The sequence below is a fragment of the Crocodylus siamensis genome, chromosome 3, assembly GCF_052110815.1.
Source record: "Crocodylus siamensis isolate JL-2025a chromosome 3, ASM5211081v1, whole genome shotgun sequence".
Classification (NCBI taxonomy): Eukaryota; Metazoa; Chordata; order Crocodylia; family Crocodylidae; genus Crocodylus; species Crocodylus siamensis.
Genome location: NC_143397.1, coordinates 37,616,720 through 37,633,201, shown reverse-complemented (window position 1 = coordinate 37,633,201; position 16,482 = coordinate 37,616,720). Strand labels below are relative to the sequence as shown.

General features: G+C 46.3%; 2 protein-coding genes across 3 annotated transcripts in view; one reads left to right on the top strand and one right to left on the bottom strand.

The window, feature by feature from the left end:
* The window catches only part of MSH3 (mutS homolog 3), a 220,391-nt gene extending 210,195 nt beyond the window's left edge, over window positions 1-10,196 (bottom strand). Inside the window, exons 1-3 of one of the 2 annotated variants that reach the window (XM_090038175.1) lie at window positions 9,961-10,196; window positions 8,056-8,179; window positions 695-915 (exon numbers count right to left, since the gene is read on the bottom strand). In XM_090038175.1, the coding sequence (XP_089894301.1) occupies window positions 695-915; window positions 8,056-8,179; window positions 9,961-10,083 (468 nt within the window). In that variant the 5' untranslated portion in view covers window positions 10,084-10,196. The remainder of the gene's footprint in view (window positions 1-694; window positions 916-8,055; window positions 8,180-9,960) is intronic. The other variant, XM_090038174.1, reaches the window with a different exon arrangement.
* The window catches only part of DHFR (dihydrofolate reductase), a 36,164-nt gene continuing 29,845 nt past the window's right edge, over window positions 10,164-16,482 (top strand). The window contains exons 1-2 of the mRNA XM_090038176.1: window positions 10,164-10,339; window positions 10,555-10,604. Coding sequence (XP_089894302.1) covers window positions 10,254-10,339; window positions 10,555-10,604 — 136 coding nt within the window. The 5' untranslated portion in view covers window positions 10,164-10,253. The remainder of the gene's footprint in view (window positions 10,340-10,554; window positions 10,605-16,482) is intronic.

The window sequence follows — 16,482 nt, the reverse complement described above, 5'->3', positions numbered from 1 at the left end:
AAGGATGTCCCAAAATACACAATATAAGGAGGACTGCTTTACAATGCAATAGTTTTGTAATAAACCACCACAGGAAATGAACAAGGAAAAAAATACATGAAAAGAGAGTATTTACTATAACAGGGTTAGTCAATTTCCTGCATCATAATGAAAAATTGGTTCTGATATTGGTACCATTAAAAGTGGGCAGTTGGTGTAAGAAGGTTACATTGTAGTTAACAACCTTAAATACAACTTTGACATGATGTAGTCCAGTAATAATTCTATACCAAGGTTCTGAGAGAGAAATAACAAGAACTTCTGCAATACTTATTATATTTCCCAAACTCAACAAAAGCTGAGCCAGCTACCGCACTGGAGAGAATATACTCTGTGAACACCTTCACCCATAATCTCCTGCCACCAACATTTGTGTCTTCTGATCTTTAAACATCGCTTATTTACAGAAAAACATTAGAACTTCAATTGTGCTGTTTAACACTACCGAAGAATGACAAAAGCTGTTCTGCTTACTATATTAATAATTCAGAAAAATACGATATATAAATGTCAGATGATGTTGGTGCAGTATTAGACAATTCTATGTTGAATTCTACCATAACGAAATGCAAAAGAAACCCAATAATCAAGGCCATATTTTAATCACATAAAGCAACCCCAGCTGCACTGTGACTGAGTGATCAGCTCTGCATACCTTCTGACTGATCTGTGAACCAGTCTCTTCAGAATGAAGGGTGCTATTTGTTTCCAAAGTTCTTTCTGCAATACTGGCACATTTTTCCAAGCCTGCAGACTGGCTCCCTTGAAACGGAAGTACTTGGCCTCTTGTATGTGACTGCCCTGAATCACTGGAGAATTCTCTGAGCTTGTCAAGTGTTTTCAGACATAAGCGGGACCCATCACACTTTTTAGGCTCTTTATTAATAAAAATACAGAAGAAATGTATTAGTAAATTATCTTATAGCTAAAGTTCCTTGTAAACTGGTATCCAGTATAAGGGTATTCAACATTTTGCTCAAACTCACTTGCCCGAGAGTATGCGTCTAAGAAACTGTAATTATATAATACAGCAGCTCAGCCTATCATAGTGGCAGAAATAACTCACAGCAAAATTAAGCTATAACTCACTATCCAAAATAAAATGTAAATGGTACTTAGAGATGCAATCAACTTAATATCTTGCTTCTTTTTTAAACTATTATTCTAAGTAACAGCTATAATAATATACTGAAAAATACACAAGTTTTTCTTCTTCTCCAGCTTGTTTATTCTGTAAAATTAACAGAGCTGTGTGTAAGTGTAATCAGATTCATTACCTTCCCCATGCAGTCAACTTCCCCTACTTATTTTTTTTCTTCTAACAAAAAGTAATTACGTAGTCATAAAAACCTGCTGGGGTAGACCACGGCACCTAAAAGTATTTTTAGATGTCATTTTTAAGTGCACTGTATTCCAAGATGATGGCCTCTCTTAATATTTTCTAATTATCTCCCTACACTTTCAAGCAGTATAAAAATGCTGGTATTTGAACATAGTCCCATTCTACTTTGAAAATTATTCCTCCCCTTAAATTTTTAAAGGAAGCTTAAATGTAATGACATCTATATCCACTGATTAGCGTCATCAGTTATCTAAATGGAGCAAAATCTTTATCTAAAATTATCTTCGGTGTAATCCAGTATAATTTCTCAATAATTTCTCAAAACATACGCTGAACTCAAAAATCATCCTTACCACATCTGACAAGAATTGACCATTAAGATCTATTTACTAGGAGGTTTAAGTGTCTGAAGTCAGCAACTGCTTTCAAGCATTCTGCAACAGAACAGCTAGGGGAAAAGGCAGAGGTGAGGACATGAGTGGGAAAGATCCAAAGGACTCAGTAGTCTAGAGAGCATGAAGTACAGGACCCCAGGAATGAGGGCTCTAAGACCACTGCACCAAGGAAGAAAAGGAGCATGGTGGGACTTCCTTCTGCAGGGAAAAGATGCACAAATTTGTCATCCAAATTTGGAATCCCAGAAGGCTTGCTGCCTGCCAGAAGCATGTATTCAGGCTATCACAGAAAGACTGCCAGAATTCATTGCCAAATCATAATTGCCAGAAATCATCCTTTCCTGCTTGCCCATGTAGGCATCAATGATAGTACCAGGAATGACACTAAACAGATCAGAGGGGACTATGAGGGTCCTGGCAGAAGGAATAAGGAGTCTGAAGCATGAGTGGTGTTCTTATCAACCTCCCTGTGGAAGGTAAGGACCCTAACAGTGACCATTGTATCATGCAAGTAAACACATGGCTAAGACCATGGTGTTAAAAAGGCTTTGGATTCTTTGATAATTGGCAGATGTTCTGGGGATGAGGACTGCTATTAAGAGACATGATCCATTTGACCAGAACAGTATGGAGGGATTTAAACTAGATTCCACAGGGAATGGTAAACAAAACCAATCAGCAACACAGCAGACAATCCAGAGGGGAAAGGACCCGAAGAAACAGTTCAACTGTGGGAAAGGGCTAAAGAGCCACAAGACATCAGCAAGTGATGCAAAAGGGAAACAAGTAGGTCAGAATGCAAAATATGTCTGATGTATGTACACAAATGAGAGAACAGAGAACAAAGAAGATGAACTAAAAGTCACTGCCTGTGAAATAAACTACAATCTGACTGGTATCACAGAGTCTTAGTAGAACAGCTCTTATGATTCAAAAGTCAGTATTGAGGGCTACACTCTGTTTTGGAAAGACAGGGTTGGGAGAAAAGGTGGGGGCACAGCCTTGCATAGCACTGGCTCCCTGGTTCAGGAGGAAGAAGACAGGATTTCAGAGTCCATTTGGGTGAAAATAAAAGGTGAAATATGCAGCCCCAATATAGTGGTATGAAAGTATTATAGAACACCAAATCAGAAAGAAAAGGTGGATGAAGCACGCTTGAAGGTGACAAAACTGTCCAAAAGTTATGGAGATTGTACTGATGAGAGAGTTCAATTTTCTGGACAGCTGGAAGAATCATACAGCTAAATGTAATGTGTTGAGCAAGTTCCTAACTTGTGTGGAAGACAACTTTCTGGAACAGGAAGTTGAGGATACAACTAGTGGATCACAGAATCATGGAAAATTAAGGTTGGAAGGGACCTCAGGAGATCATCTAGTAGTTTAACCCCCTGCTCAGAGTAGGACCAGCCCCAACTAGATCATCCCAGCCAAGGCTTTGTCTAGCTGGGTCGTAAAAACCTCCAAGGATGGAGAGTCTACCATCTCTCTAGATTCCAGCACCTCTGTTCTAGTATTTTACTGTCCTCTTTGTGAGAAAGTTTTTCATAATATTTGACTAAACTTCTTTTGCTGCAACTTGAAGCCAGTGCTTATTATTCTGTTATCTGCCACCACTGAGAACAGCCCAGCTCCATCCTCTTTGGAATCCCCTTTCAGGTAGCTGAAGGCTACTATCAAATCCCCTCAGTCTTCTTTTCTCCAGACTAAAGGAGCCCAGTTCCCTCAGCCTCTCCTCAGAAGTCATGTGCCCCAGCCCCCTCACCACTTTTGGTGCCCTCTGCCAAACAGAGGAGAAAAAATCACTTCTCTCGATCTGCCGGCAATGCTCCTACTAATGTAGCCCAGTGTACTTTTAGCCTTCTTTGCAACAAGGACACGGTGCTGGCTTATATTCAGCTTATTGTCCACTGTAACCCCCAGGTCCTTTTCTGCACAGCTACTGCTTAGCCAGTCACTCCCCAGCCTGTAGCAGTGCATGGGAATGTTTCATCCTATGTGTAGGACTTTGCATTTATCCTTATTGAACCTCATGAGATTTCTTTTGGTCCATTCCTCCAACTTGTTGAGGTCCCTCTGAATCCTAGCCCTACCCTCCAGGATATCAACTACTCTCCATCTTCCTGTCATCTGCAAACTTGCTGAAGGTATACTCTATTAAATCTTCCAAGTCACTAACAAAAATATTGAACGACACAGTCTGGCCCAGGATCAACCTGTGGGGCACTCCGCTTGATACCAGCTGCCAACAAGACATCAAGCCATTGGCTACTACCTTCCAAGCCCAGGGATCCAGCTAATTTTCTGTCCACCTTGCAGTCCATTCATCCAACCCATGCTTTCTTAACTTGCCTGTGAGAACGCTGTGGGAGACAGTATCAAAAGCCTTGCTAAAGTCAAAGTATATCATATCCACTGATTTCCCCAAATCCAGAGCCAGGCATCTCATAACAGAAGGCAATCAGGTTGGTCAAGCATGACTTGCCCTTGGTGAATCCATGCTGACTGTTCCTAATCACCACCTTCTTCCCCAAGTGCTTAGAAATGGATTCATTGCAGACCTGCTCCATTATTTTTCCAGAAACTGAGATGATATTGACAGTCTGTAGTTCCCTGGATCCTCCTCCTTCCCTTTTCTTAAAGACATGCACTATATTTGCCCTTATTCAATCATCTGGGACTTCTCCCAATCACCATGCGTTTTCATGGATGATGGCCAGCACAGGATCATCTATCTTGGATCCTGTATTGACCAATAGGGAAGAGATGGTGGAGGATGTGAAGGTGATGAACAACTCAGGAGGAAGCAATCATGATATAAAAGAATTAGCCAATAACTCGTCAAGAATGACTGGGGAGGTGGATGGAGCCACCACACCACGCCACCATCACCTCCCAGGAGCAAGGGGGAAGCTTGCCCCACCATCCCCTGTCCCCCTCTGCCAACACCCCATGCCGCCGCCTTCAGTGCTGCTGGCCTCATCCCCACTCCCCAGCCCTGCTCCTTGGAAGTGGCGGACCCTCCCCACCCCTCAGCTCCATCTCCTCCATCATGGTGGTGCTCCGCACTCTGACCGGTTGTTTTATTAACCAATCAGAGTGCTCCAAGAGCATTACAGAGAGACAGGCAGATGGACGAAGCCCTTTATTATTATAAGAATATTATATATGAATTTATGATCCTGACTCTGAGAAAGTATGAGGTCAGCAGAACCAAGACACTGGACTTCAAAAGGGCAGATTCCAACTGACTTAAGGAGATAGCACGCAGTGCCACAGGAAGACAGACTGAAGGATAAAGGTGCCCAGGAGGGCTGGAGGCTTCTAAAGGCTGCAGTATTGGAAGCCCAAAAAGAAACCGTTCTGACAAGACAGAAGCATAAGAATGACAAGAGACCAATGCAGCTGCACTAGTTGCCTCTGGGATGCCTCAAATGCAAAAGGAAAACATACAGGCAATGGAACAATGGGCAGGTCTCTAAGGGAACATACCAGGAGATAGCAAGAACTTGGAAAAGTAAAACCAGAAAGACAATGATAAAGAACGAGCTGCACCTGGTGAGGGAGGGTAACGAAAATGAAGAGGTTCTATAAGTATGTTGGCCAGAAAAGCAAGACAAAGGAAGCTATGGGTCTACTGTTAAATATCCAAGGCAAATTCGTAACACACAATGCAAAGAAAGCAGACAACTATTTTGCTCAGTATTCACAAAAACTTAGGCTGCAACCAGATACCAAATAAGGATTATCTGAATAAGGAAGGGGACAACCTGAGGGATGAGCTAACAAAAGAAATGGTCAGGAGGCTTTTGACATGTATTACTGAATTTAAATCAGCAAGGCCAGGGTACTGAAGGAATAAGCAGAGGTGATCTTGGAGCCCTTGGTAATAATATTTACAAAGTTGTGGAAAACAGGTGAGGTACCAGAGGACTGGAAAAGAGCCAATATAAAAAAGCAAAAAGGAGGACCTAGGGAACTACTGGTTAACTTCATCTCAATACCCAGGAAGTTACTGGAGCATATCCTGAGGAAGTCCATTTGCAAGCACCTTGGGAAGGAAAAGCAGACCATGAGCACTCAGCACAAATTTTCTATGAACAAATTGTGCTTAGCAAACTTGATCTTCTTTGACAAAGTAACTACTTGGGTGGATGAAGGGAATAGTGTGGATACAGTGTATCTGGATTAGAGCAAGGTTTTTGACAAAGCCCCACATGATATTCTCCAGCAAACTGCAGAAACGTAGGCAAGACAAAACTACTATAAGGTAGATGGGCAACTGGCTCAAGAGCCACAAGCAAGGAGTAATTATAGAGAAATCCATCTCAGAATAGCAGGAGGCTTCAAGTGGAGTCCTGTGAGGGTCTGTCTTGGGCCCAACGTTATTCAACATATTTATTAAAGATTTGGATGCTGGAATAAAGAGCTTTTTAAGTAAATTTGCAGACAACACAAAATGGGAAAGGACTGTGAATATGTTGGAGAACAGGAGCCACAATTCAGAAGGCTCTTGACAGATTGCAAAAGTTGGGCTACAGCCAAGAGAACAAAGTTCAATTCTGACAAATGCAAAGCGCTACACCTCAGGAAGAATAATCAAAAAACACAAATACAAGATTGGTGATACCAGACTGGATGGCAGCACTACAAAAATGGATCTAGGTGTCTTGGTGGATAAAGAGACTCAGTGGGCATGTCTACATGAGATGCTACAACGACGTACCATCAGAGGGCAAAAAAGCATGATGCCGCAGCTACACTGCTGTAGTGACATGCTCCCTCGGTGTAGTGCATTAATACAGAGGCAGCAGCTCAAAATAACTGTGCGCCGTGCAGACTGCACAGTACAGGCGGTTACGGCGCTGTCACTTAGTACTCCCAAAAGTACTAAATGACGGCATAGTAACAACAGCTCTGTAAGGGCATGCATAGACATGTCCAATGTGGGACTGCAGCATGATGCAGTCAGACAAGAGGCAAATGTTGTTTTGGACTTCATCAGTAAAACACTAGGTGCAAGACACAAGAGGTGGTAGTGCCTCTTTAGTCAACACTGTTTAGGCCTCATCTAGAGTATCTTGGAAGGCAATCCACACAAAGAGAAGCTGAAGGAAATAGGCTTGGTCAACTGATGGAGAAGGCACTTAAAGGGGACATGATAACAGTTTTCAAATACCTGAAGGGTTACCATTAAGATGAGGGAGAACAGCTTTTCTAACTACGGAGAGCAGGATGTGTTCCAATGGCCTGAAATTGCATCAAGTTTACATTGGATACGAAGAAAAACTTTACTGTTTGAACACTGATGCAATGGAACAGACTGCCTAAGGAAGTTGTGGAATCTCCACCATTGGAGGCATTCAAGAAGAGGCTGGATAAGCAATGGTAAGATACGATCTAAATGTAGCTATACCTAGGCTATACTGTAGGAATTTTCTGGGCTTTGCTGGTTGCCACATGGGGTCAGGAAGGAAAATTCCCTGCTCCTGTTGCTACATGTGTCAGGGCTTGTGTGGAGGGTTGTTTTGGTTTTTTTCACCTTCCTCAGGACTGAATGTCGGCTGCAGCCAAGGCTGGGGATTTTGACTTGGGTGCTAATGTTCCTGCTGGGACTAAAGCCCAAAGCTAGGTACAGACATTCAAAAAGCTGGAGGCAGAATCTGTCTAGATTACACAGTTTTCTGTAAGTGGTGTAGTTTAGATCAGCAGGAGACAGAACACACATTTGCCCTTTGATAGGAAGAGCAAACTTTAGACTAGATTCTGCCATTTTTAAACCAGCTTAAGGATGCCAAACTTCTGTTCTGTTATGGGTATAGACCAGTTTCTGATCACTTATACCAGTAAAACTATAATGTCTGTACCTGGCCCAAAGGTTCCTAGCTAGAAGGTTTTCCCTTCCATTTGGGGTCAGGCCAAATGCCCTATCTAAGCTCGGGGGCGGGGGACAAGGGGGGGAACTGTATGGTCAGACTGGTATGAATTGTGGGGGCATGGCTCTCTTCCTTAGATCTCAAGCATACTTTGACAAATCTTGCAGCACCAAGACACTGGCCACGACTGTCCCCCTGCTTGTCCAGTCACAGATTAGAGCGCTGTACTTTCTGGTTGTGTGGCATGGTTGCCTGTGTAGTTTCAGAAGTCAGACATGGCTTTGTGTGGGATAATTTGGATAGGGATGATCCTGCCTCATACAAGGGCTTACACAAGATGACCTCTAGGGGTTATTTCCAGACACACTTTTCTTATAAAAATCAGTTTTGCTCACAATAAACTCACCAACATCCAGAATCTTCATAGAACTACCACCTTCCTCACTATTCTTTTGTACTGACTTTAATTTCTTTTTGCTAAGTTCATTATTTGGAGGTGCTCTTCTCTTTTTTCCATCAGATTCAGAACTCTAAAACAGAATTTTTAAGAAGTTAGTTAGTTTCTCCATTGTTTCCAAGAAAAAAATTAAAAGATATGTGAAGAACAAATCTGACTTCTGTACTAGACATCAAAAACTTCTATTTAATTTATTACAGAAATGATAAACCCTTAGCCATGTTAACTACACACGTGTCCATTCACAGATTACCAGGATTTTTCAAATGGAAAAAGCAATTAGGGCCTGGACACAAGACACATTTACATTAGTAAAAAAAAAAGACGAGAGCCACAAAACCAATGCAAGAAAGGAAGGCAGGATACTGTTACTGTTTTCAAAGTAACCTTTTCTTTCCACTTTGAGAGGCCTCTGCACAGGTCCACTTATAGGAATCTAACAAGCAACATGATGCCTAGACACTGGGCTGAGATATTCTATGTGAAAACCTGCATTTACAAACAGACCTCCTTTTGAGATGTCAGAGAGAGAGAGAGAACTGCCCATGTAAAGTACATGCTTACAAAAAATATGTTCTGTAAGGCATTTTACACCCTAACCCTGGATCTGGGGCTCTTGGAGCTCACTCTAATCTACTTAGGCACTGGGTAGAGAGTGGATTCTCTTTACGCCCACTTCCTAAATCCCTCAGAATTATCTAAATAAAACCATAAAACGCTTTACATAGAGGGCAAGGACACTGAATTCACTGGGCAAGAAAGAGGAGCAAAGGAGGCAGGGAAAATATGGACCTCATTTTAGCACAAATTCAAGATAAGAAGAGACTACAACTTTGTCTCTGCTGCACAGTTACAGAAGGCTCAATTAATAAAATATGCAGTTCCCTAATCCTTTGCTCAGATGCAATCCTGATTGAAAATGTTGTCTTAAAATAAAGTAAATTTCTTCAGAGGCTTAAAGCAGGGGCCTCAGAGCTGTCATCTGGCCCACACAGCTCCTGGAAGGGCCAGATTCACCACTTAAATCCAGGGCATGAAGCCCCATTGGCAATGAGTGACAGTGGCAGGGGTGAGTAACAGCTGTTTACCCCACCCCCCAGTCCCCTTTTGTTTCCTAATGCTGCTTCTCCTGCCACTACTGTACACAGATCCCACCCATGAAGAGCCCCTTGGTCCAGATCTAGGGTGGGAAGGGGAGGCAAGTTTGACACTCAGGTCTTATAAGGATGGGAAAGCACTAATCATCACTTTCAGCAACCTTGTGGGGGGGCATGAGAATGACAGCAACTTCCCAGAAGATAACAGAGATGCTTTCATAGGTAAGGAAGTGCTAGACACCAAGATACAGGGAAGAATTCAGCAGCATATGGAGCAGTCAAGGGCCATGGAGCAAGGTAGTAGCCCGCTCCACAGGGCAGACACTATCTGCTGCAGGGTGACAGCAGCACTGTGCCATGGTGCAGCAGAACTGCCCCCCCCCCGCCCACGCTCGATGGGCAGCCAGCCTGGCCCACGGGTCCAGGCGAGCCCCACGCAGGAGGGCCAGAGGCAGGGCTGCACTTGGGCTCCGAGCCGAGCGGGGTGGCGTCCCACCACTCAAGTTGCCCAGGCCAAATCCCTGTCACGGCCTCCAGCTTCTGCACAGGACTGTTCCCACCCGCTCCAGGGCAGCCGGGCACAGGCAGAGGAATGCTCCCGCCAGACTCTGCCCCAGTGTGAACAGGGGCACCGTCCCTGCCTGACCCCCACATCGGGCCAGCGGTCTCACCCTAAGCGGGGGGCGAGCGAGAGCCTCAAACTAGTACCCTCGGCCCGGGACGCACCGCCACCGCCACCGCCACCGCCCGCACCTACCCCGCCCCCAGGCGGCTCCTGCCCGCTCCGCGCCGCCGCCGGCCGGAAGAAGCGGCTGAGCACCGCCTGCCCCGGCCCCGGCCCCGGCCCCGGCCCCGGCCCCGGCCGCCGCCCGCGCCGCATCGCAACGCGCAGCTACTCCCGCGCCGCCGCGTGAAGCACTGAGCGCCTGCGTGCCGGGCCGGGGGGGCGGGGGCCGGCTCCGCGCATGCGCAGCGCGGTAGGTGGGGACTGGGCGCCAACTCCAAAGTCCGGCGGCGGAGCGGGGTGGGACGGGTCGGAGTTGCTCAACCATGGTCAGCTCCTTAAACGCCATAGCGGCTGTGAGCCAGAACATGGGCATCGGCAAGAACGGGACCCTGCCGTGGCCGCCGCTCCGGTACGCCCCTTCCCCGACCCGTGAGCTACGGGTCCCGACCGGGCCGTGCTGCATGCCGGGAGCTGCAGTCCCCGCCGCGGCCTCCCGTGCGGCCGGCGGGGACCGGGTAGGGGCGGGGCGGGGCGGACACTGGACACCGCGCGCTGCTGTGGGGGGGGGGGGCCTCGGGCATCACCCGCCCCCGTGCAGCGCGACCGCCTCTTCCTCTGTTTCAGGAACGAGTTCAAGTACTTCCAGCGGATGACCACCACGCCCTCCGTGCCAGGTACCGCCCGCCCGGCCCTGCCCCCTGCCTGCACCTGCCTCGCAGGCTTGGACGGATGGATGGGCTTGCGGGGGAGGGATACGTGTGTCACTGGGTGTGCGTGTGCGTGTGATACAAGTGTGTACATACAGGCACATATACATACACACATATATCTAGTCACACACACATACAGTGCGTGTGTATATTCAGTGTCATGCACACACACATTCACACACAAAGCTGCCCCAAATTTGGTAGGTTCCTACTTTCGTAGGTTCCGAAGTGCATCATTTGCTTAGCTGCATGTGTGTATGTGTGTGACATTGACGTGTGTGTGTGTGTATAGTGAGGAGCACAGCCTGCCTGGCAGCTTGGAGACCTGCATGAAGCTGGTAAGTCTGTTGGGGGAGGGGGCAGCAAATAAGTGGATATTCTGTCCTAGCTATTGAATCTGTAGTGAATCTGCCTGAAATTTTTATTAAGTTGGCAGAATAGGTAACTCAGCATAGACTGAAGAGTTGCTTCATTCATTGCCAATCAGCCTAATTTAATTTATGTGCCCCTTGAATTCATGCTTAACTGTCTGCCTGCTTGGCTATGCTTGTACGCTATGCTTACACTTCTATTTGACCCAAAGCATCTGTAACAGGGACAGATTGGGCCTTATTAGCCCTGTGCAACTATCAGACCCATCAATGAAGTGTTCAGGTCCTTGTCTGACCAGGCAGAGTGAGGATGACAGTAGGGAAGGAAGCCCCTGCAATAGATCGTAAAGCAGAAGAAAGTAAAGGTGGGAGTCAAAGGTGGGCAGAGGAACCATTCTGACATATTAAGAATTACATTGTAAAAGACAACTGTCCCCAGAAAGCAGCTTGGATATGGCAGAGGCTCCAATAAGGAGCTGCTCCTAGCATTGTGCAGCTGGATTTTTCTAATAAATGAATACACTAAATAACAACAGGAGGTCTAAACTGGGTGGGAAGGGGGTTCTGCTGGGTTTCTGTTAAGATGAAAACAGCAAAGTTTTTAGTTTTGAAAAAGGGACTTAGTTGGTTTTGTGAGACTCCAGCAGACAAATTCCCAGTGGCTTCCTAGGAATGTTTGTTTCCAGCAGAAAACTCGTTTCCCACATTCTGGTGGTTCGCAGATCATAAATTCATAGTGAAATAATTTATTTTCAAAAGCTGGTTGATTTTTAAATATTACCGATTGTCTCATATGTAAAAGAATCATGATTTCACACTGAAGCTGCCCTCTCAGTGTTGTGGAGCTGGCACCTGGAGATTTAAGTGAGGGTGGAGTGGGGCATGCCATCTAGGAAAGCAAGTGCTTATTCTCCCCATTGGTTCCTTTGGGACCACTACAGCTGGTGTAAAGGAAGCAGGCAGGAGCCATCGTCAGGTTCCGCAGGATCAAGAGAGTAGACAAGTAGCTCCTCTTTCTCCTTATCCCCACTGGTTTCTGTTGCATTAGGCAAGTTATTCAACCTCTGTTTCTTATTTCTCTGCCTACTCCTCCATCTGTAAAAGGCAGTTGATGATGCTCCCTTACATGAAGTGTAAATAGATGAGCAGTAAGTTCTGAAATACTGGGATAACAGGTTTTGTGCTACACATTTATCATACATGCATATATTAGAATGCACTCGACATATATTTGAAGATCTAATTATGCCTCTAGTTTGGGCTTAATGTTTATGAACATTTTCTTTACAGACTGTCCTAGAGTTTGGATTTTATAGTACACAAAACTATGGTGTTTGTCTCATGTTGTATATGGAAATACTGTGTGTTTCAGCAGCAACGTAGCTTAAAGCAGCCAACAGCAAGGATTAAAAAGAGAATACCTGAAGAGAGAGATTCTAAACCATATGGGCTGTGAGCTGGATCTGGCCCACAGAGGAACTTTGCCCGAACTGCTGTAGGTCCCTTGGTCCAGCCTGGCCCAAGTGCCATCTGGTCCGTGGCACATCCCACCAGCCCTCGGGCATGCGGTGGGTCTGGAGAAGCTCCACATCTGGACTATCTTTCTAGACAGCCCAGGCAGCAGTAGCAGCTCCTTCTGGTTGCTGCCACCACTGGCCCCAGTCCCCTGGTACTGATGGGGACCCACATGCACAGCCCTGACTCCAGCCTACCCTGCACCCACTCCAGGCTCACCCACGCAGAGCAGACCAGCTGGAACCCATGCGCACAACCCTGACCACCGCCTGCCCCGCACCTGCTCCAGACTTGCCCACCCACGCTGAACAGCAGCAGCAGCAGTGGTGGCCAGGCAGAAGCTGCAGCTCAGCTCAAGGGAAAAGCAGCCGCTACTGGGCCCTTCTTGTTGCAGCCACTAGAGCCTGTACCCATGCTGCCCTGTGGCGCCTCTGCACTGCCAGTGCTGCCTTGCTGGGTGATGCAGAAGTACCAATAGCTGCAGAGAGGAGCTGCAGGGCAGCTCAGGCGCAGGCTCTGGACAGCTGCAGCAAGAATGACCCAGCATCAGTGAAGGGAGGGGCTGCGTTTCCCCCACGCTGTACAGCAGCTTCTGCCTGACCACTGCCACTGCTCAGCATGGATGGTGTTACGAATTACACTCTTAAAGCCACGTGCAGTTTGCTCTAGGCTGGGGCAATAATCACGGAGAGGAAGTATCCAAAATTAAATACAGAATCTTTATTCGCTTGAGCAAGGTGCCTCTTTGGGAGAGGGACCCCGCCTACTAGTTATCATACTTTTTTATACTTTGCAAAGTGGCATTAGTTCGTGATTAGCTCGTGCTCATAAAAATATCCAATCATCTATTAACTAAATCACTATTCTATCCTATCAAGCGGCACTGTGAGCATGAACACCAAAGTTTAACTCTTGTGAATTATATGCCTCATATATTTTTGTCTCGAGATGTTTCTTTATCTTACAAACACAACCCATGCCTGACTTTCAAGGTTTCCCTGTTGACGAGACTCCCTGGTTGACTGGATTCAGCTGGCTTCATATCTTATCAGTAACCCTCACACAGTACCAGTACCCCTCTTCACTCTCAGCCGTCTTGTAAGTGCTGTGTCCACTTTTATGAAATAGAGGCGAAAGGACAAAGAAATGGCCTCACTTTTAGCATTACAAAGCTTTGCTTTTAGCCCTACAAGATTCGTATACAACAGTGGACAGTCCGGAGCAGGCACAAGGTGGGTCAGGACTATATACATGGGTTCTGGCTGTTCTGCTTCAGCCAGGACGAGTATGGAACAGATGCAGGGTGGGCTGAGGTCAGGGCTGGGGCTGTGTACTGTTGGGGGTGGTGGGGAGGAGCTGCAGGGCTCATGGACTCCAGGTTGTTGCAGGGGGAGTGGGGTGCTGACCAGTCCATGGCAACTCTCCAGAACTGCCTATGAGGCCCGCAGGCCCAAATAATTGCCCACCTGTTCTGGACTTATTTGGTTCCATTTGTTATAACAGTTTCTTTCTCACTTCTCAAGACAACCCACAGAATGTTATGCAGTGGGGCTTCCTGTACAATCCAATAACAAGAACCGTCTGAGTAGGAACATGCAGAGTCTTTCTTGTGCTGGTTGTGCCCAATATGAAGAACAACCTGGTCTCCAGTACAGGCTTCCAGTACTTCATGGAGTAACCAAAACCAAAATCTAGTGGCAATGCATAGGTGGTGCACATGCACCCCCTGAGAGTGCCAGTGGACCTCCTGACTGGCTGCGCTCACTGCTTAGGTGATGGGCAGGTGAGGCAGGCAGGAGCACCGGTGCCTCCTCTGCAAGTGCCAGATGATTGATGCAGCCACTCCCAGAAGTACCCCCCCCCCCAGGGAGCGAGATCAGCTATGGGTGACCTCCTCCCCTGGGTTGGCAGGACTGGTCATGCCCGCCCCCCAACCTAAGGCAGCACCAGTTACCCATGCTGGAACCTCTGATAAATGGAAGGAAAATAGTGACTAATACTAATTAAACTGTTAGACCCCAACTCCATGCAGCACCCAATGACTAGGGAGACAACGATCCAATTGCCCATGGATCCAGTTGCTCAGGGAGCAAAAACCCGCACACATTGCTCGCAACAGCTTTATTCAGAATGGAGACCACTTTCGGCGAGCTCCCAAAAAACCAAAGCGGGGACCAGCAGTGAACATTAGTTCTTTTCACATTTTATACACCTTGGTTCATGCTCATTAACATTTGTTCCACCCATATCTTCTCCTATCTCAAGCTCTGCCTCTGTTTACTGTTTACTTCATTAGCATAGGATTACCTATGTATTTCATTCATTTACATGTCTTTTTGCTATGAGCGCATTCTTAGGACTGTGAACCATGCTTCTCCTGGTCACTTGCCATTTCTTGCTGATTTCAGCACCATCTCCAAGGTCTTGCTTCTGTTTTATCTCCTGACGATAGCTGGCGGGCTGTACCTTGTTCTCCTTTTAAACAAGGAATCATATATCCTACACACTACCACATGTTAGGAAACTGCTTGTCTAAGCGTCTTGCAATGTTACTTCTAATATATCATTCTGCCTTGTGGTCAGCCGCTTTGCTGAGACACAGAGTAAAGTATTTATTCAGCTGCAAATTCAGTGCTCCCTAAGATCCAAATACAGTCACCCTAACATAAACCATGACTAGACTTTATGATTCTTCTATGTTGGAATCCATCCTGATCTTATACTGAATAAAATTCTGGACTCTGTCCATCAAATGACCAGAAATCTCTATTACTCCTCTTTACATCTGTTCAAATGAGGCAAGTTCAGTAGTGCTACTGGATTTGCAGTATGTTGAGTGACAATATGATTAGAGTAAGATTACCTTACCTTACCTTGCCTTACAATCCCTTACCTTGAAGAGCTACTTGGAAGTGCTTAAGCATGTTAGTAATGCTTGAAGTAGAATTCAGAGAGGGGACAATAAAATGAATTTAGGCTGTTACACTGCTATCTTCCACCAGAACTCTGTTTAAGTAATGTTTCACTTGGTACAGTACAGGTGAAATCATGCCACATTCAAAGCAAACCCTAATGACCTCGACCCCTTTGTGAAACATTTCTTCAGAGTTGCCTGTCATAAAGTTAGGAAAAAATGCCACTCTTAAGTTTTTCAATTAAGAACGCTAACACCAGTGAAGGAATTTGTCCTGTGGAGAGGTCCAACACAAAGTTTATGAAGCATCTAAGAACAGCTTTGTGGGCAGTGAGGTCCCTCAGGGCTTGGTCCTCGGGCCTGCACTGTTCAACATCTTCATAAGCGACTTGGACGAGGGGGTGAAAAGCACCTTGTTCAAATTCGCAGATGACACTAAGATGTGGGGAGAAGTGGGCATGCTAAAAGGGAGGGACAGGCTGCAATTGGATCTGGACAGGTTACAGGGGTGGGCGGATGAGAATAGGATGGGTTTGAATACTGACAAGTGTGAGGTACTGCACGTAGGGAGAAAGAACCAGCAGCATATCTACAGACAGGGTAACTCCCTTCTCATCAGCAAAGAGGCAGAAAAGGATCTTGGAGTCATTACAGACTCCAAGATGAACATGGGCCGCCAATATGGGGATGCAGTTAGGAAGGCTAACCGCACCTTTTCATGCATCCACAGATGCATCACAAGCAAGTCCAAGGAGGTGATCCTCCCCCTCTATGTGACATTGGTTAGGCCGCAGTTGGAGTACTGCATCCAGTTCTGGGCGCCGCACTTCAGGAGGGATGTGGGCAACATGGAGAGGGTCCAGAGGAGGGTCACTTGCATGATCGGGGGGCAGCAGGGCAGGCCCTACGAGGAGAGGTTATGGGACCTGAACCTGTTCAGCCTCCACAAGAGAAGGCTGAGAGGGGATCTAGTGGCCATCTACAAACTGACCAAGGGGGACCAGCAGGCAATGGGAGAGTCCCTGTTCCCCTGAGCACTACC